Source organism: Notothenia rossii (assembly GCF_949606895.1).
Source record: "Notothenia rossii genome assembly, chromosome: 3".
Taxonomy (NCBI): Eukaryota; Metazoa; Chordata; class Actinopteri; order Perciformes; family Nototheniidae; genus Notothenia; species Notothenia rossii.
Window position 1 is genome coordinate 20,477,841 of NC_136901.1, and position 27,902 is coordinate 20,505,742.

The 27,902-nt window shown below is 41.8% G+C and overlaps 1 protein-coding gene across 2 annotated transcripts; it reads right to left on the reverse strand.

The window, feature by feature from the left end:
- Window positions 1-1,879: 1,879 nt before the first annotated feature.
- On the reverse strand, window positions 1,880-24,202 carry aco1 (aconitase 1, soluble). Of its 2 annotated transcripts, XM_079671903.1 has the most exons (21): window positions 24,063-24,202; window positions 19,590-19,722; window positions 19,322-19,490; window positions 18,012-18,149; window positions 16,862-16,931; window positions 16,588-16,771; window positions 15,882-16,021; window positions 15,634-15,805; window positions 12,951-13,051; window positions 11,761-11,877; window positions 10,520-10,679; window positions 10,290-10,425; window positions 8,650-8,734; window positions 8,258-8,414; window positions 6,039-6,163; window positions 5,852-5,956; window positions 5,133-5,275; window positions 4,535-4,682; window positions 4,280-4,402; window positions 3,975-4,160; window positions 1,880-3,895 (listed from the first exon to the last, which is right to left on the reverse strand). In XM_079671903.1, the coding sequence occupies exons 2-21, from the start codon at window positions 19,696-19,698 to the stop codon at window positions 3,779-3,781; spliced, it is 2,685 nt and encodes an 894-aa protein (XP_079528029.1). In that variant the 5' UTR covers window positions 19,699-19,722; window positions 24,063-24,202; the 3' UTR covers window positions 1,880-3,778. The 2 variants fall into 2 exon arrangements, with proteins under 2 accessions (XP_079528029.1, XP_079528030.1); XM_079671904.1 differs by lacking the exon at window positions 24,063-24,202 and having other exon boundaries at window positions 19,322-19,510; window positions 19,590-19,717.
- Between the last annotated feature and the right edge of the window lie 3,700 nt (window positions 24,203-27,902).

Genomic DNA, 27,902 nt, shown 5'->3' on the forward strand with positions numbered 1-27,902 from the left:
AAGTAATCAATCAAAAGAAAAAAAATCCAAATTAATGAGTAATGAGTCACATGTAAAAAGTGAATAATTTCAAATATTTTGAAGTCAGGTCAAATAAAACCCTCCTACCAAGTACAACATTTAAGATGATGAACACATAATGAACCAATCATTTAAATACAATAATTTATAACATAAAATAAAAATATCTGGCTCTTTAATGTCCCATTGTGCAATGACGAGGACTTTTACTTTTTTGATGCTTAAAGTATATTTTGATGCTAATACTTAAGTAGAACTTTGAAACACTTTTACTTGTAAATGAGTATTTTCACACTTTAATATTTGTACTTTTACTTAAGTAAATAATCTTGAGTACTAATCTGACTATTTGTGGGATTGACAAAAAAAACACGATTCCCCTTTCTAGGCTTTATGCTAAACTAGGCTATGACTAAAAATAGACTACACAGGATATTTTGTTTTATCTTAAGCGCTCGGCTCTCAGCACTTAAAGGGTTAAGTGAACTGAAAGGTTTGAATCATTCAAATGTGTTTCAATGAGTGCAACACAACCTCAGCTATGTTCATTTCTCCTGGAGCATGTGTTCATGCTGTGTGTGTGCTGGGCCTCGGCTGGGTCATGCGTGTGGGAAACACGTGCAGCTGCTTTTATGTCAAAGTCCACTCCTCCCCCACCAGCTTTTTTCCATCCCCGTCTGTTTGAGACAGAACAGGAACCAGAGAGGAGACCCTGATAGATGGCCGTCCTCTCACAGTGTCTTCTAGTAATCCAACAAGAGTACATGTAATTCAGTCTGAGTGGAAAGTGATTACAAATGAAAGAGAAGTGCCGGAGGAGTATGATGAAAGTGTCAGATAACACCTTTTTTTCTGCTGGAGGATTAAGTTCTAACATGAGTCAGCGTTTTTGCACTTCCTGTTAACATTTGCTTTTTACGGCTGTTGACATCATTTGGGGGCTTTTTGAGGGATGCTAACAGGAAGTAGTGTCTCCACAGTCAGCCCCATTTGATTTGCCTGTATTTGCTTATACGTTGAAAGGATTTGCCAAAGATATGTTGAAGGTAGTTAAGAATACGGATATTGTATCATTTGTTAAACTCTCACAATATTAATATTTATAGTGAAAACAGTATATTGTAATTAGGACCATTAACAGAACACATAACTGAAGTTAATGGACTAGTATGAGAGTCATGGCTCTAACAATGAATGAAAGCCATGCTGCGATGAATTTAAATATTTCCTTGTGATGTGTTGGAAACATTATAATAGCATTCAGGTTAGATTTATTTTAACTTCATGGGAAATGTAAGCAGCAAAAACAGGATTCAAGTGATCTTCAAATCCCTCACTTATAATCTGTAGGTGTCAACACGCTCAGTACATCTTTGTTTGTTTGTTGTTCTCAAAGCGACTTTCAGTATCTGGAAAAGCACTATATCAATTAAATGTGTTATTATTATTATGGCTAGTAAAATGAGCAGCTGGACCAGACATAAAGTGTTCCACTTTGAAAGTATGAAGGTAAGTTTTCCACAACGCTTTGTTTCTTTAATTTGTGTCACTTTGAACATTTGTGCTGGAGATAAACTCTATAACCCTAAGTGACAGCAGAGTACCAACAGGCAGCAGAATATTTATGACATGTCAGAGCGAGCTTTGGGGACTATTTAAGGCTCCAGTGTATTAAAGACAGAAAAGGAAGGAAACTAAAAACCCTTATAGTCTTGTAGTAGTATTTGGAGTTCAGAGCAGGGCCGAGCGACTGCAGAGGACCAGCTTCACAAACTGGCTCCACACATTATATTGGTCCCTTCTACAAATAAACACAATTCAAATACAAGCTTATTAATGACTTGAAAATAACCACAAATGAAAATTAAATTTTATTCAGTTTTTCAGTAATCTGTGGCTTAATGCAATCAGTTTAGGTTGAATCAACATGGAGCATGGTTTTGACAGTCTTCTTAATCAAATGATCATTGTTGTAAGAAGACACAAACATATTAAATCAAGGCGATCACATGACGTTATTAAGGCAGATTCACAATGACGTTTGGAATGTCTGAAGAACAAACAGGCATGATTTCTGTACAGTTATCTGAGACAGACAGAAAGAGAAACCATGAACATATTTGTGAATAATCCGAAAACATCAAGAGGGTAGAATGAAGCAAAAAAAAATGTGTAATGTGAGGTTGTTACTGTAATATAGTACAGCTGCAGGATCAGGTGACTATTTCAAACTGTTTTTAATAATCTATTTAAAACATTTTTCACACCAGAATTGCAGCAATTGCTGTTTCCAGCCTCTCAGGTCCTGTACTGTTATCTGTTGTTTTTTAGAACATATTTAGATTTCTTTAGGTTTGAATTTTTCACAATTTCTTGACATTTTATAACATTTAATTAAGGGAAATAATCTGCACATTAATCAATAAAGAGGAATAATGGTTAGCTTCAGACTTCAGAATGTTTACCTGGAGGAGTAACCATGACGATATTTAACTCATTCAAGTCACACTTAATTTCTTCCTTTAGGATTTTATACGTGAAATAATCATAGTCAATAATATGATATTATCATCAACATACAAACAACATCACTACTTCCTCCATGCATTGGCTTTTCCTGCAGCTTTGAACGCATCACAACATCTTCTTCATTACAGTCAAGAAAATATATTATTGAATCTCATAATGGTCCTTGTTTTTAAAAGAGAATTCTGGATGATTAACACATGGGTCTTTAGTGACTGTTATCTGTTCAGAGCTGGGCCTGGCTGTGGGTGGAGATGGAACAGCTGAAGAAGAGTTATGGGGTTTAAGGTTTCTGTTTACATTCAGACAACTCTCAGGAACAGTTTGAAACCTGTTGACATTATACTGCCACCTGCTGAACAGTGTAGAACCTCAGCTGTGTTTTCACCCCTTAGAGCTAACAGTGGCACACCAACCAGACCTACCAGACATGGCGGTTTGATAAAGTGCTGGCACTGTTTCCCTTGAAGGATTTAAGCTGCTGCTGCGTGAAGGTGAAGCACTACCTCACTGGCTACATGTGATGGAAGCTGTGCTACTACAAGCTGAGGCAACTGTGATTGGCTGTTTGGGTTTTCTTTGCAGTAACAGACAAATACATCTCCACTGCTCACTGCACCCCCCAGGCATTATCACAGTTAATTCAACTTTGTATACATAATAAAATATTGGCTAATGAAAAGAAGCTAGACCAAAAAACGTAAACACAGTACTATGGGGAAATAATCAATCTCTCCTGGATGACGGATAACCTTTGAACTGTCAATTTGGAGTACTGACTTCACTGCTCGCTACATGCTGCTGTCGTACCAAAGCATGTAGGGCCATAATTAGTTTTACCTCGCTCTAGTGAGTAGCAACTTCATGCTATCATAAATGAAGACCAAACGTACACAAACAAGACTAATGTTGGAACAATCTGGAATAATCTTTTGACACAACCATACACCCTCTCAGATAACTCTTTAAATCATCTTCTATAGCATATCTTTAGTTAATATAAACATCTAAAATATACATTTCCTCAAAAATGAGAACATTGTGACATCTGTTTTCTGGCTGTACATTAGTTCTCTGCACCAACATGGCCAATGACTGGATTATTTTTGGACATAATTCTTCTGTAAACCATTGGATGAACTCATAACAGTGATGCAGTGTTGTACGGTAGTTAGGAATTAGAAAAATAACACGTGTTGCTCTCGCTGTGCGCTGTACTGTACTTGGCATGTTAGTTTTCAGACATCTTGCGGATCATGTAGTTGAGGATGCCTCCGTGGTGGAAGTAGGCCAGCTCCACGTCCGTGTCGAACCTCATCCTCACTTGGAACGTCTTCCCTGTGTCCAGCTGAGGGACAGAGACAGGCCACATTCAGTATTACCTCAACATTGCAGTTATGTTCCAGTCCTAGAAAGAGTGTGTTTACCTTCACGTCCACGAGCATCCTGGGAGTGAGCAGCTCGGGGATGAGGATGGTGTAGCGCTCCCTGCCGCTCAGACCCAGGCTCTCAGCGCTGTCTCCTGCCAGATACTCCAGAGGAATCACCCCCATCCCCACCAGGTTACTGCGGTGGATCCGCTCATAGCTCTCCGCCACCACCGCCTTAATACCCTACAACAAAAATAAATGGTTCATAATCAACCCTTTAAACACTTCTTTCACTGCTTTCTCTTAAAAGAACGCATTCATTCTTTTTCTTCAAATGGTTACAGAGAAGTGATCCTCGTCACCTGCAGGAAGGGGCCCTTAGCGGCCCAGTCTCTGGAGCTCCCGGAGCCGTACTCCTTCCCTGCCAGAATCACCAGAGGCACACCGGACTGAATGTATCTCTCTGCAGCATCAAACACATCCATCTGGACAATAGGGACAACATGCAGGAGTTAGTCCATGTAACAGTCTCAGTAGCCTAGATGGTGTTAAGTTACTCGTTAACACAAAAGCATTTTCCTGACAGTTGTTACAGAGTTAAAGAGAGGCTTGCTAACCGTTTCCTCTGTGGGCAGGTGAATGGTCTTCGGCGCCTGCTTATTAAGGAACTTGTTGAAGAGGCGGATGTTGGCGAACGTCCCTCTGGCCATGACGGCATCGTTCCCTCGACGGGACCCGTACGAGTTGTAGTCACGGGCGCTCAAACTGTGTGAAGAAAAGTGTGAAAGGAAAAGCTTTCATTGACAGTTTGGATACATAATTCTCATTTTAGTTACATTTGTATTTTTTCCTGTGGTTTTGAGGAGGATTCGATGCAAAAGTTTGAATTATATTTGTTTTTTTCTGCTTTAGTCGACAAACAACATAATAACTGTAATCTCAGAGATAAAGCATCCTTAAAACACCTCGCAACATACACAAACTCCTGTTCAGTGGATAATAATGAAACGTACTGAAGTCATTGTGCCGTGATCGTATGACATGAGGTGAAAGTCAGACAGATGCTGCAGATTTTGCTCCTAGGTTGTTTTCATAGTTTCAAGAATGATTGGCCTTTAATGGGACTTTTTTTGAAGCCCACATGACTCACACATTGAACCAAAAGAGAAAACCTTAGAGATTTCTCTTCTTTTCTAAAGTGGTGAGGTGACCCACCCTCTGCTGGTCAGGTAGCGCGCTGCAGAGCTGTTCCTGGCGATGTTCCCTGCAGGAGAGATGTGGTCCGTGGTGACCGAGTCGCCCAGGTTCAGCAGCACGTAGGCCTCATGGATGGACTGGGGGGGCTGCAGCTTCATGGTCTGAATAAAGACAACATGAACGTACAGTACAGCCATGGCCAAAACAATGCTAATATTACTCTAAATAGACTATATTGTCTGAATAATTGTGTAGTTACTAGTAGTAGTAGTTAATAATGGGATTAATAATAGTAGTTGAAATGTAGCAGTGGTATCAGTGAGATGTCAACATTGTGAATGTGAATGAGTAAATCTAAATATCATCGTATGTTGAAAAAGAAAAAATTCAGGAAAATTTAAAAAAAACACTTCATGTCAAAAGAAGTCATAGTACAATATGAAAAAAGTAATAGTTTAGAAATATCAGAAAAAAAAAACTCACAGTATAGTAGTGTAGTAAGTTAAACATATCGGAAAAAACAGGATAGTACAGTATTACGAGAAAGTCAAAGTATAGTATGGTAATAATAGAGCTTTTACACTACTGCTGCCGATTAAAAAATTCCCATAACCATTTACAGAAAAACTGGAAAAATAACATTTGAATTAGATTCATTTACTTGTTGTCTTGTAAAAATGGCAGAGTAATTCTAGTCGTAGCATGAGTTTGGGAGGATGTTTAATTTGTATATTTACCAAACCATCAAAGAAGGGTGGAGACTTGATGTAGGTTGAGTTGGTGTCCCAGGGATACAGCTTGTCGGAGGGAGCAACCAGAGAGTTCCAGCGCTCGTTCACACTCTACGACACAACACGTATCAGATGATCAGGTCAATCACACATACATGTACAATGCTGGGCCATCTGACTCCAGGCTCACTACCTCAATCTTCTCGTAGACTTCTTTGAACATTGTTGGGATCACAAACTCTCTCTCCACAGCCTGGATCTCCTCCCGTGTGGGCCAGATATCCCTGAGGAAAACTTCTTTGCCCTCGGAATTAGTGCCTGCAAAAGACACAGTGAAAATCATTAAATATGTGAAAACTACCTTTGTTTTTGCATTAAAGCGGCCCTATTCTGCTTTATGGGGTTCTCCCTCTCCTGCAGGTATTTGTGCTTGTAAATGGTCTGCAGAGGCTAAAATCCCTGTGTTCCCTCCAGAGGGAGTTTCTTTCCCTCACACTCTTGAGTCACTACATACTGATATGCACCTGAACATCAGCAGGAGAGGACTCTTTAAAGTAGAGACACTACACACTGATATGCACCTGAACATCAGCAGGAGAGGACTCTTTAAAGTAGAGACACTACATACTGATATGCACCTGAACATCAGCAGGAGAGGACTCTTTAAAGTAGAGACACTACATACTGATATACACCTGAACATCAGCAGGAGAGGACTCTTTAAAGTAGAGACACTACCAGTGGCGACTGGTCATTAGGGGCAGGTGGGGCACAGAAAAATAATATATATATATAAAATATATTTTAAGATCATGTTTAATCATCTGATTCGTCTGTACATTGCTGTTTTAGTCTGTGTTCTTCTAGTTAGTGTCTACAGTCTGTGCCTATTGAGCTGTTTAGAGCCATGTGGGACAAAACCCGATCATGCCCCTCCCTCTCACTGTCCAAGTGAACGGTGACTGTAAAAACTACACTGCGCATGCTCAGAGTATTTTCCTATTTAATGTGTGTGGCAAATAAATAATGACCATAGTGGCACTGAGCTGCCATCCCCAACATACTTCATCTCACATAATTCAGAGCCTATTGGCTGTAAGTATGTGTGCCGCGAAAAGTGTGGTGTGTGAAGAGGAGACGAGAGATGCGAGAGACGCTTCCTAAAACCCGGAAATAAGCTGCGCATGGGTTCCCTCCACAAAAAAGCAATGAGATTTCTATATAGGATTTTAGAAAATAGCTCGAAATAATTTCTCTGGGAAACGTACCTGTTAGATAAATGCACGTTTTGTTCAGCCGGATAATATCCACATGCCTACCCTACTTTTATCATTTTCGAATCATAAATCTATCGATCATAAATCTATCGATTAGACTTATGATAGACTTTTGAAAGTACAAGAAGATAAGGAGGACTTTTACAAAAAAGTAAGAGATTTTTGTCCAGAAGGATAGGCAAATTACTTCATCTTCAAGTCAAGGTAAGACCACCATTTCATTGAAAATGGGATCTTACTAAGAGAGAACAATTCAATATGTAAATGATAAAAATTAAAAATGTTGGGTATCCTTTTGTTGAACTGTCTGTTTAAAATGAATCGAAGCATCAGACCATCGCGAATGTCACCCCTGATTATAACAATACTGTTGATCCAGCAGGTCTGCCAACCTGTCCAAAGCTCCCAGGCGCACGCTGCACACACGGCCAAACACCAACAGCAAATCCACACAACAACCTCCGTTCATTCTGTTTCCACCGTAATTATTTTTGAATGAGCTGTCTTCTGAGATGCAATGAAGGCAGAGAAAGTAAATCAACATTTCCCTGTAAGGGCCTGAGTAAAAACTGAAGGGATTGACACATCTAGTCCTTTGTGCTTGAACATGTTTCATCCTTATGAGTCAGTATCACATTCAAAGTCCAAAGTCTCCAGTTCCAGAACGTCATTCCCAATCTGTTTACATTTTCCCAAAGCTACCATTAATTATAAATGGATCTATAAATAGGTTGTGTATGATTACAGATAAGAGATTGATCTATAGCTCGTGTCTTACGGCCACTGTAAAGACTAGCTACGCTGAGTTATTCAAATTGATAAAGAAGGAATGGAAAATAAAAGTTATCAAAAGAGCTGCGCTGATTTGCCATTACAGTCTTTTAACATCGCCAGACACACAATACATGTTTTGAATGAATATAAAGAAGGTAATAAACAAAACAGCAGTATCAGAAATATTCTCTTCCACACATTCCTTCTCTCCCTTGTCAAATCCTGGCACCACATTACCCACAATGCCACCTGACTGCTGACAGTTTGCTTATCCATTGAACTGATGACTTTATTTTCAATGTGTGAGGAGTAATGAAGGGAGTTTCTTAACTTAATTGTTTCTCTTTTTGCAACTTCTCACCAATTGGCTCTTTATCAAAGTCTATCCTCACAGTGCCGGCTATAGCGTAGGCGATGACGAGCGGGGGGGAAGCCAGGTAGTTGGCTCTGGTGTTGGGGTGGACTCTGCCTTCAAAGTTTCTGTTTCCTGATAGAACGCCCGAAGCCACCAGATCACCCTGAAACAAATACAAACCTTAAATGTTGGGAGGATATCATTTTGTTTATGTATTATTGTTTATGTACATAGCTTTTAAAATGAGGAAGAGAAGATCAGGCAGATCAGGAAAAAGGAAAACAAAAATAAAATGAGGTGGGTGAGGAATGGTGGGAAGAGAAACAATGAGAGGAAAAGGAGCTAATGAGAGCTTTGACATAATGACACAGCAGCGATGTTGAAACAGCCCGGGGTACCTGGGTAATGGCCTCCACCACCGGCTCTGGGAGTGGCCCACTGTTGCCTATACAGGTCATGCAACCATAGCCAACAACCTCAAAGCTATCAGGAAACACAAAATGAGGGTTTCAAAGGTTAGAAAATTATCTTTAAATAAACACGCTAACTTCAAGTGCCATGACCACCTGTCAACTGTAATTTTATGGAGGTAATATTTACTGAGTATATTAATAATGACAGCTGTGAGACCTGGTTCCATCATGGTCTTTGAATAAACACAAATGCAAAACAAAAGAGAATCCATCAAATATCCCTATTCGACTGTCTCAAGCAGCCTTAATAATAATAGAACTACATTTTAATGGTGATTTAGTGCCTACAGAAAGCTCTCATACACTTTTAGCACTTTTATTGTGGTAACTCTTTAATATCTCAGTGTACACTCAGCAGGCCATGCTGCATATCAGTGAGCAGGACAGCTTTATGCTAAATTCCTGCAAATCCAACATTTCCATAAATATCAATAATGACCTTACTTTTTCTAGATATTTAACTCTCTTTACTAGATAGCCAGTATCTGTAAACAGTGTCTCAAAATAATGTAGATAATACAACAGGACATTTATTTAAAAAGGTGGTGTAATATTACTTATACAGTGACTGAAGATGTTTATACACTACATAATAGTTCATTATTTAGTTCAAATAAACCAGTAAGCTATTTGTGAAGCTGACACAAGTTTAGATGTTGACATGTCTGATCCCTTACTGTACATTTGCTTTTTAAACACTGATTTTACTGTTGGAAAAATACTGGTGATTAAGTATTTAAATCATAGCAAACATATGTTCCTTATTTTCTATTGCAACTTCCTTTTACCAATTGGTTCACATATTTCCAAAGGTTTAAGTTGCATTTCAGTCTCAGATAGTGACAGCAAGGATCATTTGGGAAATGATGTGTGTATATACGTATGATTGTCTAAAGTACATGCAGATGTAATCTATGTGTTTATGAGCTATATCCATGACCTCAGTGCAAATTCAGTTGAAAAGGTAAAGAAAAAAGCTAAGATCTTGAGTTGTGTTGATTAGTGTCAAACTGATGTTCTCTAATATAAATAGTCAACTAACATGATGGACACAACATGTTTCTATGGGTGCATCTCACTTCGGTTAAATGGATTCCTTGCGTCCCTCCCTTGCGTCGTTTCCCTGTGACTAGTCCCTTCCAGCAGGGAAGCATGGAGAGATGCAAGGAAACCACGAGAAGCAGGGAAATGAGTTTTGAGAGCAATGGGACGTCGTTTCCTCCGGAGCGTCACGTGAAGCGACGTCCGTTTGTGATGACGCCGCACAGCTGATCGTCTGACAGCAGCCAGGTCAATGCATGCAATGCATCATCCAATCAGTGAGCGATACACAGTAAGGGGGCGGGGCGAGTGTCTGAGGATTTCAATGGAGGATGGTCTGGTAGTTCCTCGGTTATCGCTCCTCCGTTATCACTCCTCGATCCTCCGGCAAAAATAAGTCCACTGGGGCGCTACTCAAGATGGCGCAGACAAATCAAATTCCGGTGAGACCGAGACCGAGGAGCGAGGAAATGAAAAATAACCGAAGTGAGACGCACCCTATGTGTCCAACATGTGGATCTTACCCCAGCTGAAAGAGGTAGTCCATCACTCCGCTCTCCTTCAGGTAGTAGGTGACCACCCCGCTGCCGGGGGACAGGCTGGTCTTTATGTACGGCTTCACACTCAAGCCACACTCTATTGCTTTCTTTGCAAGGAGCCCTGAAAGAAGAGGATTTATATTGTATACATTTGTCCAATGAAAGTCTTCACCAAGACTATCTTTAAAGCCCACTATAATCCAATATAGACCAACCTGCCCCCAGCATGACGGAGGGGTTGCTGGTGTTGGTGCAGCTGGTGATAGCAGCGATGACCACAGAGCCGTGGTTTAATGTATAATCTTTGTCATTAAACTGGAAGGGGACAGCAGTGCTGTGACGCTCCGGAGGAATCTGGAAACCCTTGAAGCCTTGCTGGAAATGACACACACCAACAGGAAATGAGTTACCTGTGAGGGGCTACCAATGAACTGAGAGTAACAGCAGTTGAGTTACATATCCCTTCTCTTTTCTGAGATTAATGTATGCATGGTCCTTTTTAAATAAATACGTAAGAAATAAACATCTGAATCCTTCATTCTTCAATAAAGGCTTGGACTATATTTCATTTTTCATTCCTTCATAAGTTCCTGACATTTCACTAGGAATACGGTAAAAAAGGTATTTTATTAGAAAAACAGCAAAAAAAAACGTTGAATAGCTGAGCTCATGGTCCTCAACAGGAAACCTGCTGAACAGAGTGACACACACTTTGTGATACATGTAGCTAATAAGCTGCCTGGTTGAAAGAAGACTCAACATTTTGAGGTTCTTGTACTTTACTTGAGTATTTCCATTTTATGCTACTTTATACTTCTACTCCACTACATTTCCAAGGGAAATAATGTAATTGTACTGTACTACATTTATGTAGACAGATAGCTATAGCTACTTTTAACAAAAAGCCTCTCTAAAAATCAAACTCTTTGAGTCACAAAAGTCAAATGATTTGAATATTTTACAAAATGTCAATCAGAACTGACAGTAACAGTCAAATTCTACTTGTAAAACACTACTATCTGGAAATGTCACAGATATAGATAGAAGTATATACACATATAAAGGCAATTTTTCTGCATAACGATTACTTTTACTTTTTAGTAGGTACATTTTGCTGATAATACTTGAGTAGTTTTAGTTAAGTAAGATCTTGAATAAAGGACTTTGGTAAAATACTTAATTTAAAGTTAAAGTTTACTGGTCCTTTTACTGAAGTAAAGCATCTGAATACTTCTTCCACCTCTGCTGTCACTTTATCTTTAGGGCTTGCAGTCTGTTGTTCTACAAGTAGAGCCTGACCTCTGGTGGCTGAAGAACACGTCCCCTCAGAAAAGCCTCTGATCAGTTTAATAGATAGTATTTCTGACTAATTCTTAATACCTTAGCATATCAAAACACCTTGATAGGGTGCCAGCCTGCTTTCTAATGTGCAGCATGAGAGCGTAGTGCTGCTTACCTTGGCTCCCAGGCAGGATTCAAAGTCTGATTTCATATCAGACACAGCAATTCTGTCCTGAGGTCTTTTGGGGCCGCTGCAGCATGGAACCACTGTAGTGAGGTCCAACTCCACAATCTGAGAGCAGGAGAGATATCAGAATATATTAGGCATGGTAGTTAATACATTCTGCTTATACATTTTACATTTGAAACTGTCTGCAGTATTTTGTTAAATGTATAATTTATTCTCAATATTATTTGAGGTTTCCTACAGCAAGTGACATTTAAGACTTTTTAAGCTTTCCAATGCCACTCAGATCTTAGATTCCGGACCTTTACAATCGAACATTTGACAAAACAAACAACATACGTCACTTTTTGAATTATAATGTAAAACATGACTTTTTGTTTTGTACATTTACAATTAATTGTACTAATAATAATTAATAATTCCTTACATTTATTATAGCACTTTTCCAGATGCTCAAAGCGCTTTACAAATACACATTACACATATCATGGTCATTACTGTGGACAATACCCACAGGAGCAAGTTCAGGTGAAGTGTCTTGCCCAAGGACACAACGGCTTTACAGACGCAGCGGCGGCGGGTTTCACCCCTTGATCTGATGATCATTGCACAGCACACTGCGCCACACCGTACATCTTCACGCCTCAAAGTCATCAAGGCGCTTTTATAAGTACACATTAGTATAAACACTGTGGACAATACCCACAGGGTGAAGTGTCTTGCCCAAGGACACAACGGCCTGACGCAGTGGCGGCGGGAGCGGGTTTCGAACTGGAGTTCCCCAGCACCCCCCTTGATCTGATGATCAGATTCACATACCACTGCGCCACCCTTCCCAATGTATCAGTTTTTTTAAGACTTTTGGCAAATTGATTTACGACATTTTAGTAGCAATTACTGCCTATTTTAAGGTTCATGAAGAAATGGAAGAGCCTGCAGAAACTTTTTATATCTTTTGCTATTAGTATCATGTTACAAATTGTCGCCTACTGAAGGAAATCTTGACACCCTGGTATCTTTTTCTACTATGACATAAGAAAGTGTCTGTTGGTGTTCTGTTGTGCCATTGGGCCATTAATACCACAAAGTCTACCTTTTGAAGGCAAGTCTTAATCAACCCTTCTTTTATGGGCTCAACATTGTATAACTGAAACATACAGACTGATGAGGAGACTGACCCTGGTGAAGTCTGGATCCTGGGAGACATTGTTGTAGTCTCTGAACATGGACACTGCCTTCAGGTACTTTGTAATGTAGGCCAGCTTCTCTGCGTCTCGCCCTGAATACAACACAAATGGAAAAAAACATTTTGAAAATAATGTTCTGCTGAACAATCTGAAAAATGAGAGATCCCTTTAAATCAAAATCTCAAGTCAGTAATTGAACATTGCTCTGACTCTGAAGGAATGTGAACCGCTGTGCATTCTGGGAACAGCAGCAGCCGTTCTGTCCATTGAGAGAAGAACGGACCGATCCCTGTTACCAGAGGTGGGACCAAGTCATTGTTTTGCAAGTCTGAGTCAAGTCTCAAGTCAGGATTGGCAAGTTCAAGTCAAGTCAAGTCCAAGTCCTAAACTTTGACAAAACGAGTCTTAAACAAGTCATTATGTGCTTTTCAACAAATGTAATGACATCCATCAACAGAATAATACTTAATAATCAAACTGTTCTTTATTAGTCACATTAATAATTTAATAATCCATTTTCTCTCTGCTTGTAAAGTAACGTGTTCTTTTAAGAGGGATCAGTAAGGTAAGGCTACCGTGACGGTTTGATTCAGAAGGAGTTTAATGTATAAGATCCCTGATGTTGAGGTGACCAGAATGTTTATTTCCACTGTGTACAACATGTTATAAGGGACCCACAATCTATCTTTATGCAAGGGATAATGTGCAGCGAGGCGGTCTCTATGGGGAAAAGAACACCTGAATCTAGATCCCTCTGCAGGTGGTACTTTAAGTATATTTTGATGCTAATACTTTTGTACTTTTACTTGTTACATTTTGATTGTAGGACTTTTTATTGTAAACCGAGTATTCTTAAACTCTGGTACTTTTACTCAAGTACAAGATCTGAACTTCTCCCACCTCTGGCAATAAATCCTGAGTGGTTACCAACAAAAGAAAACCTGCTCTGAAGGTTATTTTCATTTTACAAATCCTGCACTCAGCTTTGCTTTCTCCAATATCATTGAAATGCAACCAGATGCTGCTTCTTTTCTCGGTTTTCGCTAATTTTCTTCGAGCTTGCATTTAAATGCAAACGCGTCGGAAAAAGACTCCCCGTCGCTCTGTAGCTGGCCTGTACCACTACATCTGCTTTCTTTGGAGCGTCTGCTCCCCCACCCATCTTTCACATAATGGTATGATCCTAGTGTGTCCTTGCATATGATTGGCCGCATGGTGGCCCAGCAAAATAAAGTCCCGCCCCTGCCTACATGGATTTACAGCAAAAGTTGGAGCGGCTGAAGATTCTGCTCTCCCCGACGAGAGGCTGCTCTTCTAGCGGCATCTCGCGATCGGCGTGTTGGAGACCTCTGAGTTAAATGATCAAGTCACCTCAAGTCAGAAGGCTCAAGTCCAAGTCAAGTCCCGAGTCAGGACGTCACATTCCCATTCCTTATAGACAAGTTTACGCGCCAAAACACGGGTAGCGCCATGACACTACACAAATGCACTTCATTTCCGCCGGAAGTCTTTTGCACAGCGTCTGTCGGTGTAAACCGATGTAAACAGTCAGACGGGCACTGGTGTAAACACAGCGATTTCGATGCTAACAGTGATGCTAGCTTGGGAACACGATTCTACTTCTTTGACTGGAGATGGCGTTACTCTCCCCCACCCGAATTCAGTGCAAAACTGGGAGGATAACATGACGACGTGGCCCAGCATAAAACCAAAATAAACTGCCTTATTTAGTTCATGCCCACAGGAGCCAACAGTTGTCTGTTGTTTACATAATGCACAATTTACATGATCTCTTTATGCTGTGCAATATATCATATGTGCCTGTACTGTTTGAGTGAAAATAAAGTTTGATGTAATTTAATTTCATTATTGCACTGTTATTGCATTATTGCATTTCATATGTTCCTTAGAGTGCTACAATTTCTTTTAACACAGTTCATCATTCATATTAAGCTCATACTGTACATAAATAACACTGAATTAATTAATTGTTGAGAGGAAACTAAAGAAATGGCTTCAACAAGAAAGATCACATGTTTAATCCTAACAGGTATTACAAATTAAAATATAAAAGCAGCCCACACAATTACATCACTATGAAAATATTCATATATAATATTAAAAAATACAATGCATGCAGTATTTGTTGTGTTTATCTGTATTTAATGAACAACATGGCTGGGTGCTGGGTGCTGGTTTGTGGTCGTAGCACTCTCTATCTAACCACTCGTTCAGGTGCTTTCTCGAGTGATTGCAACCAACTACCGCACACGTAGTTCCCGAACCACTTTTCTTCATGTTGTAATTGTTATATCCTCTTTGTCTCTGCGATATCAGTGCTTTGTCGGCACAACGGAGCTAGCTAGCAAAACAAACCCAGTCCGCCAAAACGGAAGTGCATTGAATCGAAGGGAGGAGTTCAGGATGTAGAGCGGAAACGGCTCAATAACTTGTGTATAGACTGTCTTTTATGCATTTGTTGGTACACCGGTCATTTGAAATGTGAAAGCTGCTTCTTTGGGTGAAAAATCTAATCTTTTGTATATTGATGGTGCTGAAGGAAACATATAAAGGTCAATGTCAATCAGTCAAACTTGTGCCTCAGAACATTCACTTAATGTCACCGTGCTACATTATTTGTACACATGTGTTTACTAAACAGCTCAGCACCCACCGGTCTGCTCCAGATACTGAACGCTGACCTCGTCCACGGGGAAGAAGGCTGCCGTGGCTCCGTACTCTGGACACATGTTGGCGATGGTGGCTCTGTCAGCAATGGACAGCTGAGATACACCCGGGCCAAAAAACTCCACAAACTTTCCAACGACACCCACCTGACGGAGATGCTAAAAACACAAGGAGGAGGGAAATATCACATTGTGAAAAGAATCAAACATGTCTTTATAAACGGATTGCAATTACCTTAGTGACAGTGAGGACGATGTCAGTGGAGGTTATGAACTGGTTTGGGGTCCCGGACAATTTGTATCCCACAACCTCAGGAAGTACCATGCTGATTGGCTGACCCAGCATTACAGCCTCCGCCTCAATTCCACCCACACCTGAGGATTTCAAGAGGAATTATTTAGGAACTCATCATTAATGATCCGCTCAAGCGAAGATGTTTGGGTTATTGTGCTGTTATCGTCAGATAGGAGCTTATCTATTGGCTGTTGCAAGGACTGCTATTCAAAACACCTGGACAATTCAGAAAACAGAACTCATTGCCATAGTTATGACTGATATTGCAATTGCGATTTGATTCATGATATTGAAGCCATTTATAATTTTTGCATAATTTTTGTTATTATCATTGAAAACTTTATTTACAATGTGTATGTTGGGATTTTTTAAAGAGGATCTTTTTTTAATAAGTCCATAAAATACAATGTGGCACCACAATCCTTAATTAATAATAATATTTATACATCTTTTGCCTGGACAAATAATGCGCTTCCTGCAATTTGAGAATTGCAGTAGGCTATGGGAGCCCTAAGTACATTTCTCTGTACAGTAGATCCCAACGTATGCTTGCCTTTTTTTTGATGGCTTCACACTTGAATTTCCCAAAGGACATCAATAACGGTTTATCCTATCATAACTTATCTTATGCTATGCTTTTTCTTACCCCAGCCCAGGACTCCCAGTCCGTCAATCATGGTGGTGTGGGAGTCCGTGCCCACCAGGCTGTCGGGGTAGAAGTACCCATCAAAGTTAAACACCACCCTGGCCAAGTACTCCAGGTTGACCTGGTGAACAATCCCTGAACCGGGAGGGATGATCCGCATGTTCCTGAAGGCTTTAGAGCCCCACTGGGGAGGAGAGGCAGAGAAGTTACAACATCTGTTCATAGTCAACTATATAATCAGACAAGTAGAACCCACACGGTTCTCTTGACATACCTTTAAGAACTGAAATCTCTCTCTGTTGCGGTCAAACTCCAAGTCCTGGTTTTTCTGGAGGCTATCAGACCTAATGGAAAAAGATAGTGTGTTAAAGCCAAAAAAAACGGAATATACATACTGTATATACAGGGGTGCACATAAGTGGTATGCAGGTACGCATGCGCGGCAACAATCTGAAATGCGTACCGTCACTTGTGTCACAAAGCGCATTTGCGTACCGACGTACTTGTGAAGCTTTTCCAGAAGGCGGTTAGATCACCGGACGACAGAGTCGGTCTCCGTGTGCACAGAAAGGGCTGCAGCAGTCTGTACAGCAGCACTGCGCTAAAACAGCTGATCACAACGTTCACACGCTCTGTGGTCACGAAGCTCTGCACTCCACTACCCCCCCCCCCCCCCCCCCCCGCTGACATTCGCGATACAGAGGGCTTCATGGGAACTTTGAGGGGAGCCAGAAGTTGGAGTACCAAACACTGACTCGAGGTACTCGATCTGAGTACCTCACTGACAAAGTTAGTTGTGTGCACCCCTGTGTGTGTATATATATATAGTATCTATAAACCTATGGAACGATGGTGGAAGGAGCTTGATGAATCTTGGTTGCAGTCAAATACTTGTTTTTGCTTTTGACTGTTCCTAATTATTTCAGTAGTGTATAATAAGATTATTTATTAAAATGGTTGAATTCAATCATAATAATTGGGTTTTATGTTAATTATCCCAAGTGGACAGAGAGAGCGTGAGCAACTATTTCTTATTTGAATTCAAACCTTGGTAATGAAGTCCTTACAAGGCAGAGTATCTAGACGGGTTCTTAATAATCGATCTACGGAAAATATAAGTTTTCCCACAGCAGATGCTAAATGATAACATCTGCCTCCGCATCATAAGAACGTAGAGCAGTATAAGTGCAGTCGGATTCTGTTAGGAAGTGGTTGTCTTTGCATAAGTCCTGATAATTCTCCTTCACATCTTTTTCATTGAGGTTAAGGAATAGTGTTAAGAAAACAGTTTGAACGCTACCCCAGTATATTGAAACTGTAAAGAAAGACACAGAAGTTATGATATCGTAGCTATTTGGATGATAACACAGGAACTATGAGCAGGTGGTGCAGTGGTGAAAAGAGCATAATGAACCTGGTCTTACTTCCTGTTAAAGTCCACTTGGATGGAGTGATCGATGACCAGGTCAGCAGGGCAGACAGGATTAATCTTCTCTGGGTCTCCGCCGAGTTTCATCACGGCGTCCCGCATAGCAGCAAAGTCCACCACAGCAGGAACTCCACTGCAAGGAGGGATGAAAAGAAAGAAGTCATCACTTAGACTTGGTCATGACTTAACTAAGGAAACATAGCAGTCAAATCAGGGATGGGCCTGAAAGCATCATATTCTTTCACCATGGTCTGCACTGGTCCTCTTATTCACATATTCAGTAGTTCATTAACCATTGAGCTTTTTGTTCTTATATTTGCACAGTATCATAAAATGCTAAAATGATAGATATTGTAAAGGATAAGAATGACACAATTTTGCATTTCTCTAAATGCTTTCTGTATTCCATACCCTTGTGGTGCTCTTTAATATGATCATTTTAAAGCTGTTAAAAATGCATTTCTTATCTCACTGTAGTTTTGATCAGAAGTCACCTCAAATAGATGGAATTTGCGAATTTATTGAAGACTATTTTCAGTGGCGGAAGAATACATATTTGATGTTCTACTGAGTGTTTGGGGCAACAGGACGCTGTATTTGGGTTATAACCACAGTGTGTGTCAATGTACATGTATGCGCTACAGAGTGGCTCATTGAGGTGTTGAACAGAGCGCTATAGCACAGATTATAACACATCAGGTTACGATACACACTATTATTGTTAGTAAGTCCATTAATTGCTGGTTTGGCTGTGTAAATAAGATTTGCTGCAAAAAAATGAAAATATAGAATATTACCTGACTTATCCTTTAAGTTGTGTATCATTATACAATAAAGATATGTCCCCAAAATGGTCAAAATTGAAGCAGCCGAGGCTAGGGTGACCTGACTTTAAGACCCTGGTCGGGTCAACGGGCAAAAACATTGGATATAACATTTCCCATAATGCAACTCAATAGTTCTCTTTCTGGTAGACCCTCTCTGACTGACAAAGTACCATGTCTCTTATAATCCAAACAGGCTTTCTATTAGAAATGTTAAATCTCCGAGCCCAAACTGAGATTACCCTGATCACAAGACTATGACATCATCAGGGTTATCGTTCCTCCAGAAGATCATAAGACATACTGTAAGAATCTGTTTTCACAGAACAAGTTACACTCCATGTGACTCTGAGGCATATGTGTAGAATTTGAAATGCTCTATGCCTTACTACACAATAGAGCTTTGTTCGATGTTTGTTCCTTTGCTCAAATCCTTTTGAGCAAATCACTGACACTGATTATAAGAGGGGGGTCCACTCACGTGAAGTCCTGCAGGATGACTCGAGCCGGTCTGAACGGGACCTCCACAGTTTGAGTCTGGGTTTGCTTCCAGTTCAGGATGCTCTCCACATCTGAGCTCTTCACCAGGAACTCATCACAGTTCCTGACAGCAGACTCCAGGAGGACCCGGATGGAGAATGGGAGACGCTCTGAAGAACACATTCACATGCTGGAATTTATATCAGTAAAAATACAAATGACCCTGTAAATAAGTTTCATATCTGCATATAGTAAAGAATTGCCGTTACCATATCTGGGATCTCCAAGTTTGGAAAGATTGTAAAACTGCTGGGTTGGGTCCTTGGGGTCCAGGGGCTCAACTATATGTTGGAAAGGATTATTCACAGTCGCAGACATCCTCCTCTGTTCGTCAGTACAAATCTAAATTTAAAAAATGGAAACAACAGAAGCATGTGTTTAATGCCTTACACCAGGCCTATTCAACTAACGGCCCACGGGCCGAATCAGGCCCTTCAGAACTTTTCTCTGGCCCACAAGAGGTTGCCTGCAAATCGAAATGGCATATGTGTAATAGCATAAATAAAACTAATGTTTGATCACAGTAAATCCGACGATGCGGCGAAAACGCTGGTTTTTCCATTAATTTGAATTATTTTGAATCCGTTATTTTGCCTGCGGCGTTCTGTTCATTAAAAAAAAAAAACCTGCACTGTGTCCGCACTTGTCATTGGCTCAGTCAAAGTCACGTTACACATTAGGTTCGCAGGCCAGCGAGTAACAGCGAGTAACTTCAAGCTTCAAGATGTCTCTCTCCAAGCCCAAGAAACGTAAAGTTGATTCGGAAAATCGCCAATTCCAGAATGAATGGATTGACAAATATCTATTTACTTTGCCAGCCGCAACAAGTAATTAACTGGTGTGTTTATTGTGCAACGAAAGTATATCCGTGATGAAAGAATACAACGTAAAGCGACACTACAATTCAAATCACGGCTCGTTTTCTGCCAGTTTTTCCGTGGGCTCAGAGGAACGGAGAAGGAAAGTACAGGGACTGCTAGCATCATTTGAACGGAGTCAAGTGGCTTTTAGTCGCTTTTGCACGGAACAAGAGAGAGCTACGATAGCATCCCTGCGAGTAGCCTGGACACTAGCCAGACAGAAGATGCCCTTTACCGACGCGGAGACCGTTAAAGAATGCATGCTTGCTGTCATCGATGAAGTGGTTATTGACCAAAAAGTAAAAGACAGCGTCACTTCAGCCATTAAAAAAGTACCTCTCTCAGACACAACAACACTTCGCAGAGTGGAACTACTTGCAAAGGATGTGTCGGGGAAGCTTTTGGAAAACCTTCGAAAAGCAGAGTTTATATCAATCGCTGTGGACGAATCAACTGACTGTACTGACATGGCCCAGCTGTGCGTCTATGTGAGGTTTTTCGATGGAGTTCGCTTTAGGAAAGAACTTCTGGGGCTTATTCCGTTGGAGGGACACACTACAGGTGAGGTTATCTTTCAAAAGATAGTCTCGTTTTTTAACGAACGTCAACTGGATTTAAAAAAAAGTGTGCCTGTTGGTCACTGATGGCGCTCCAGCTATGATCGGCATAGAGTGCAGGGGCTGGTGGCACGTCTATCTGCCATAGCCCCACACATGCAGTATTTACACTGTATTATTCATCAATATGTGTTTTGTCTGCAAAGCTCAGTGGTGATTTGAAAAACACCATGGACACTGTCATGAACATTGTGAATTTCATTCGCCTCCAGCCTACAACACCGCCTGTTCCGTCAGCTGCTTGCTGACACGTTTGCTGAACACACACACGGACTTACTCGTCCATAACGATGTCCGATGGCTCAGCAAAGGAAAGGTCCTGGATTGTTTCTGTGAACTCCGCCAGGAGATTGTGTCTTTCCTTCGCACGATTAAGCACAAACGAGCTACATACCTCTTGGAGCGCATGTTAGATGAACAGTTTATGGCAGATGTTTACTCTCTGTGTGACATTTTTGGACACTTGAACACTTTGAATTGCGAACTGCAGGGGCACGAAAAGTCTATCGCTGATTTGGTTGAAAGACTCTGTGCCTTCAAGACAAAGCTAACGATCTTCAAAACAGACCTAATGACAACGAAACTGCTGCACTTCCCAAAACTGTGCATTTATGACCACATCACCTGGAGCAAACATAACGCCAGTCATGACAGACTTCATGACAAAATTGACTGATAACTTTACTGACAGATTCCAAGGCTTCAGCATTCCAATTGAGGTATTGCAGTTTGCCCGTGACCCGTTTTCCATCAAGCCTGATGCAGACTTCTGTGTAAAAGTAAAAGAGGTCATATCTTGCATTGATGAGAGCCTCTTTCAGATGGAGCTGGTTGATGTGCAGTCTTCCTTTGCTTTAAAACAGCTCCTGCAGTCTGAAGGTGTAGTGGACTTTTGGTCCAACCATGTTAGCCAGTATCAGTACCCCACAATGAGGAAGGTGGCCTTGCTTATACTGACAATGTTTGGATCTACCTATACTTGTGAGTCTAGCTTTTCTCATATGAATGCCATCAAAACAAGGGCACGTTGCTCCATGACCAATGAAAAGTTGCATGAGTGTCTCAGGATTGCTCTTACCACTTATGAGCCAAACTATGCTGAAATAGCTAAATCAAGGCAGTGTAATTTATCTCACTGACTCAAACAGGCTAAACATGACAGAAGTCTGATGCATGGTATGTATGCAGATCTGTTTTTATGGTCATTCATTTTATGGTCATTCAAATAGCCTACTTACTGTTTCAAAAATTGTAAAAATGTTTCCAAGATATGAATGTTATTGTGAGTCTGATGGCTATTGTTTTACTATGTTCTATTTGCATTTAGTATTAGATTTTATGGACTTGTGTTGTCTTCAATGCACCTTATGTATTCTTGGAAGTGTTGAGGATATTATACACAGGGCTACTTACTGTTAATGTGATGAATACTGTTTTATTATATTCATCTCGTTTTGTACATTAGTGGACATGGAACTGTTAGGGGAAAAAACCTCATGTCTCCTTAGTTTTAAAGATGCAACATTTTTCACTTTTCTGTCAAGCCTTGTAACCCGAAGCTTTCCTACTTTTTTATGGACTGGTTGCTTTCTGTATCTGTAATGATTTATGTTGATACAATTAAAGTAAAAAAAAAGGGATGCACTTGACTAGTTCATTTAATGTATTAGTATCTATTAACACTATGTAAGCAAGAGTTATTTGTAGTGATTCCTTGACAAAGTATTGTGTGGCCCACAAACTCCCTGTGATTTTCCTATTTGGCCCACCTGCTAATGAAGTTGAATAGCCCTGCCTTACACTGACAAACAGAAGAAGGGATCACATGAAACAAGGCATAAAGAGGGTTATTAACAAGGCCTAGCCTACAATCTGGGGTCTCTGCATGCGTGGAAATGGATTACCATGAGGGTTAGTGAACTCTTGGCCCGTATTTAACAAACCTTTCATAACGGAAAATGTCCTTTGGTAATCTGATTAAACTTTAAACCAATCAATCTTTAAAAATCTAGAATGGAAATGTGTATCTGAATGTTGGACAATCTTTTGCCTGCTTGTTGAGAATGAATCAGAATAAGAGATCAGAACATCAGGTTTAAAGGCAAGTCATTTCCTTGAAAGACATTATCTGTGTGAAAGGTGAACTGATAAAAGAAGCTCTTTACCGAGCCCTCACATCCTGAATTTCCACATATTTGACAGGTTAGTTTAGGAGCAGGGTCTGCTGCAAAGTTCAAAGTCATTTTATGACAGTGACATTACTGTGTGGTATAACCCCCCTTAACAACCAGCACCAAAAACATGTGTATTTTGAAGGAATTTGTACTAGTACCCCAAGAACATACTTACTGTGTACAGTATTTGAGTAAATGTGCTTCACTATATTACACTACTGGGGCTTATCAGTGGTGTAAAGTAACTAAGTAAATATACTCAAGTACAATTTTGAGGGACTTGAACTTTTGTACTTTGTACTTTTACTCCACTACAATTCAGAGGTAAATGGTGTACTTTTACTCCACTACATGTATTTAATACCTTTAGTTAAGTGTTAAATCAGACTTTAGTTCCACCTGGAGTAAATTCACAAGCTACCCTGCAGTATACAAAGTCATTCAAACTAGCTGCACCTTTACCAGCTTTGATAACACTTTAATGATCAATCATTATAAAACATATCATATATATATTATTCTGAAATGGACTACTTTTACTGTCGCTACTTTAACTATATATTGATGATAATACTTTTGTACTTTTACTTGAGGAATATTTTTTTAATGCAGGACTTTTACTTGTAACAGTATTCCTACACCTCTGGGTGTTATACGTCCCTTTTGTTGAACATAATAATGTTAGTCCTCCTGTCCTCTGTTCATTCATATTCCCTCAGCTTCCCATTTCCAGCGCACTGAAATAAACTGGCCCTCTGACGTCAGTTAGCGTTAGCTTGCTCAATCTTAAACAGACCTCAAAGTGTAGCTTGAAAACACCAGACAAAAGGGACAGTCATAGAAATAATTACTAGTAGTTATTTCCAGATTTCAACATCACGAAATGGCATAAACAAATACAGGTTTTAAATGTGACAGCTCCAGTTAGCTAGCTCTTGGCTCAACTGTTCTGCATGACAGCAGGAACAGGGGTAGTAGTACGTCAGTCTTTGAGACAGCATATAAATGTGTTCAGATTTGGAAGTTCTTACCTTTGTGTGCAGCAGAGGGGGTTTATACAGAGGATATATGGTAGGGCAAGACCGTGTAAAAACACTGTCAGAGAGCTAAACTCATACAGACCCGAGTTCCGCTGTCAGCAGCAGCAGCAGCACGGTACTTCCGGTCAGAGTGTTCTTCACAATAAAAGCATGCCATCTCAAATACTGGTGGAAACGCAATTCTTCATAAAAACACCCATTGTTGGAAGAAGTACTCAGATCCTTTTCTTGAGTTAAACACTGTAGTCGTAACATACTCCAGTAAAAGAAAAAGTCAACATTTGAAATATTTACTTAGGTACAAAAGTATTAGCATCAAAATAGACTTTAAAAGTAAAACTGCTCATCTTGCACAATGGCTCGTTATCAGCTAAATGTAGTTCAAGTTTCAAAAGTCTTCTCACAGTATTATATTTTCGTTTCATTTTAGTTATTTTATTATCCTGTTTTTTAATAAGTAAGAGCATTTCAGTATTGTAGTTTCTCCATGTAGAACACATACTTAGATACTATGAGGATTAGTAGTACTGTACAGTACTGCATTTAGCCATATCAGCATATATGTGGAGAGAGTAACTTGTAACTGTGAGTGTTACATAAATGAAGTGGAGTAAAATGACAATATTTGCCACTGAAATGTAGACATATAAAGTATAATTATATGCAAATAATCAAGTGAAGTACAAATATGCCCAAAAAGTACTTGAGTAAAAAAACTTGAGTATTGTAGAGTCGATGAATGGCAGTCGGAGGCACTTTATTTTCCATTGGTTTACAGAAAGGTAGGAACAACTTCATTACATCCTACTCAAGCTAGAATGATAACAAACCACAGGTGCGTTACCTAACAGGTCAGTGGTGCAACACACTCTCTATAACATAGTGAATTATGTCCCGTAATGTTCCACCACACAAGCCCCCCCAGAATTCACCCATACAGAAAGTCTGTGCGGTGGGGAGGAAGGACAGGCCGACCACCACGACTCCGGAGAACGGGAGCCAGGGCCTCGGCCGCTGGAAGAGGTGGGACCGGAACTGCAGGCCAAGACTTGGGGGCGGCCCCGACGCAGAGGCCGTGCCAGCACCACCGGCTGGTCCAAGTCCAGGTGAGCGGCCTCAACCCGGTCCACCGAGACGTGCTCGGCCTTGCCACCCAGGTTGACCACCAAGTGCTTGCCCCTGTGTTCCAAGACCCGGAAAGGCCCATCGTAAGGGGCCTCTGTGAGCGTAGTGCCGGATGAACACGTGCTCTGCCGTGCGAAGCTCCACAGGAACCCAGGAGACCTGAGTCTTGTGCTGAGCAGTGGGGATTGGAGCAATGGCCTTAGCAGCGTCCTGCAGGAAAGCCCGCTGGGCCGTTGCTGACCAGGGGGCCGATGCGTTGGAGAGGATATCCCCTGGAACCCTCAGCGGCTGACCGTAGACCATCTCAGCCGTGGAGCACTGCAGATCCTCCTTAGTCCTCAGGCCCAGCATCACCCAAGGCAGCTTGTCGACCAATTACCATCCGTCACGCCGGCCCGATGGGGGGCTTACCCTTCAATGCCTCATTCAGCGGCCGCATAATGTGGGCAACCAGGGCAATAAAACTGTGGTAGAAGGTCACCATCCCCAGGAACTCAAGGAGTGACCGGGCGGTGTGTGGGCGAAGAAACAGACTGCCTCAACCGCGACAGCCTCAGCCTTCGCCGGCAGGGGTGCTGCCCCGCCTTTGGTGAAGCGGTGCCCAATGAAGTCAATGTCAAACACCCCGAATACACACTTTGCAGGGTTGATTATCAACCCGTGTTGGCTGAGCCTCGTGAAAAGGGCTCGGAGGTGGAACAGGTGTCCAGGGGATGCATGGGCACCTTGTGGTATCCACGCACCAGGTCCACCTTAGAAAACACCAGCGTACCCGCCAGGCGCACTGAAAAGTCCTGAATGTGCGGCACCGGGTAGCGGTCGGGTGTCGTGGCGTCGTTGAGGCGGCGGTAGTCCCCACACGGGCGCCAACCGCCATTAGACTTGGGGACGATGTGCAGCGGAGAGGCCCAAAGACTGTCAGACCGGCGGATGATACCAAGGCGTTCCATGGTCGAGAATTCCGCCTTCGCTACTGCAAGTTTAGAAGGATTCCACCGCCGGGCCCTGTCGTAGACTGGGGGACCCTCAGTGGTGACGTGGTGCTCCACCCCATGCTTGGTGGTGGGCGCAGAGAAAGTGGGCAGCATCAGGTCCGGGAACTCGGCCGACAACCTGAGATACTTGTCCGCACCCGACAGCGAGCCCGACAGCCCGTTGTACACCGCTACACACAAGGGAGGAAAACGTCAAGGCATCAACCAAGCGTTTGTTTCTGACGTCCACCAGGAGCCTGTGAGCACATAACAAATCTGCCAGAGGAGGGGAAAAGAAATGTCTGCTGTAACAGTACCGCTGTGCTGCCCCCCAACACATTAACACATAGGCCCCATGCCATAAGTGCGGATGGGGCTGCCTTTAGCTGTCGTCAACTGCGGTCCGTGCACCCCTGGAGCGACATCCTCCCTCGACGCAGGAACCACGCTCCATTGAGCGCCCGTGTCACAGAGAAACCAGCCTCCCGAGACACTGTCGCTAACGAAGAGAAGCCTGCTCGTGCCGGCAACACTCAGGGCCACTACCGAGTCCCGGCCCTCTCGTTTCCCGGAGGTTTGTAGCGGCAGGGAGCGATGAACTTCTTCGCCTTGGCCCCGAACGGCGCGTGGTAAAAACAATCTCCTGTGTCCCAACGCCGGCCTGGAGCTGCCGCGGTCTGCTACCCCCAAGCCCTCCTAACTGGCGAGGGGGCACTGAGCGTCGCAGCCAGCACATCTGCACCGGGCTGCTGGGTCGCCAGGAAGAAACGGTCTGCCTCATTAACCAGGGCGCGGGGTTGAGTAATGGTTGTGTTGGCCAGCGCCGTCTGAACCCGGGGCGGCAAGTGACGCAGGATTGTCTCCACAAACAAAATCCGGGGATCTTCCCCCCCCCCAGCAGATTCATCATCTTCTCCATGAGCTGGGACGGCTTGCTGTTCCCCAGACCCTGAATCTCAAAGATCTGGCAAGCCCTCTCCTTAGCAGATAAGCTAAATGTCTTAAGGAGAAGGGCTTTAATCGCCTCATATTTGCCATGGCTGGGGGATCTGCGATAAATCCAACCAACCTGGATGACGTGGAGCTCCCCAGCGCCGCCACCACATGAAAATACTTCAGTTCCTCGTCACGGACCTGGCGGCAGGCAAAGTGCGCCTCCACGTGTGCGAACCACACCATAGCGGCATTTTCCCAAAACTCTGGCAGTTTAACATAAACATTGCGATCAGCCATGTTCACTAAGTCTTCGGAATCTATCTCAAAAACGTCAGGGTCACCAGTGTAGAGCTGATGAATGGGAGTCTGAGGCGGTGTTTTGATTATGGAACTCACACTTTATTTTCCATTAGTTTACAGAAAGGTAGGAACAACATTACATGCTACTCAAGCTAGAATGCTAACAAACCACAGGTGCGCTACCTAACAGGTCCGTGGCGCAACACACTCTCAATAACACAGTGAATTATGTCCCGTAATGTTCCACCACAGTGTATGTACTTAGTTACTTTCCACCACTGTTCTTGTGGAAGAGGAGGGGATTTTGGTATTAGACACCACAACAATAACACACGTGACATCAGGCACAAAGTGTGTGTTGTGTGTGTGGCTGCTGTTTGCTTTATGAAATATCCCGTATCTCCCTTCTGTGGTTGAGACTAATCTTATAGAAAGACCACTAGTTTATAAAATGTGTTATTGTTAGAGACTACACAAATACAATCAGGATTGGGAC

Excerpts from the sequence above, each read along its gene's own strand:
- aco1 (XM_079671903.1), bottom strand. The coding sequence starts at position 19,698 with ATGTCTGCGACTGTGAATAATCCTTTCCAACATATAGTTGAGCCCCTG. Across the intron at positions 16,772-16,861 it reads AGAGATTTCAGTTCTTAAAG|TGGGGCTCTAAAGCCTTCAG; the intron begins GTATGTCAAGAG and ends TCTCCTCCCCAG. Across the intron at positions 3,896-3,974 it reads GGATGCTCGTGGACGTGAAG|CTGGACACAGGGAAGACGTT; the intron begins GTAAACACACTC and ends TCTGTCCCTCAG.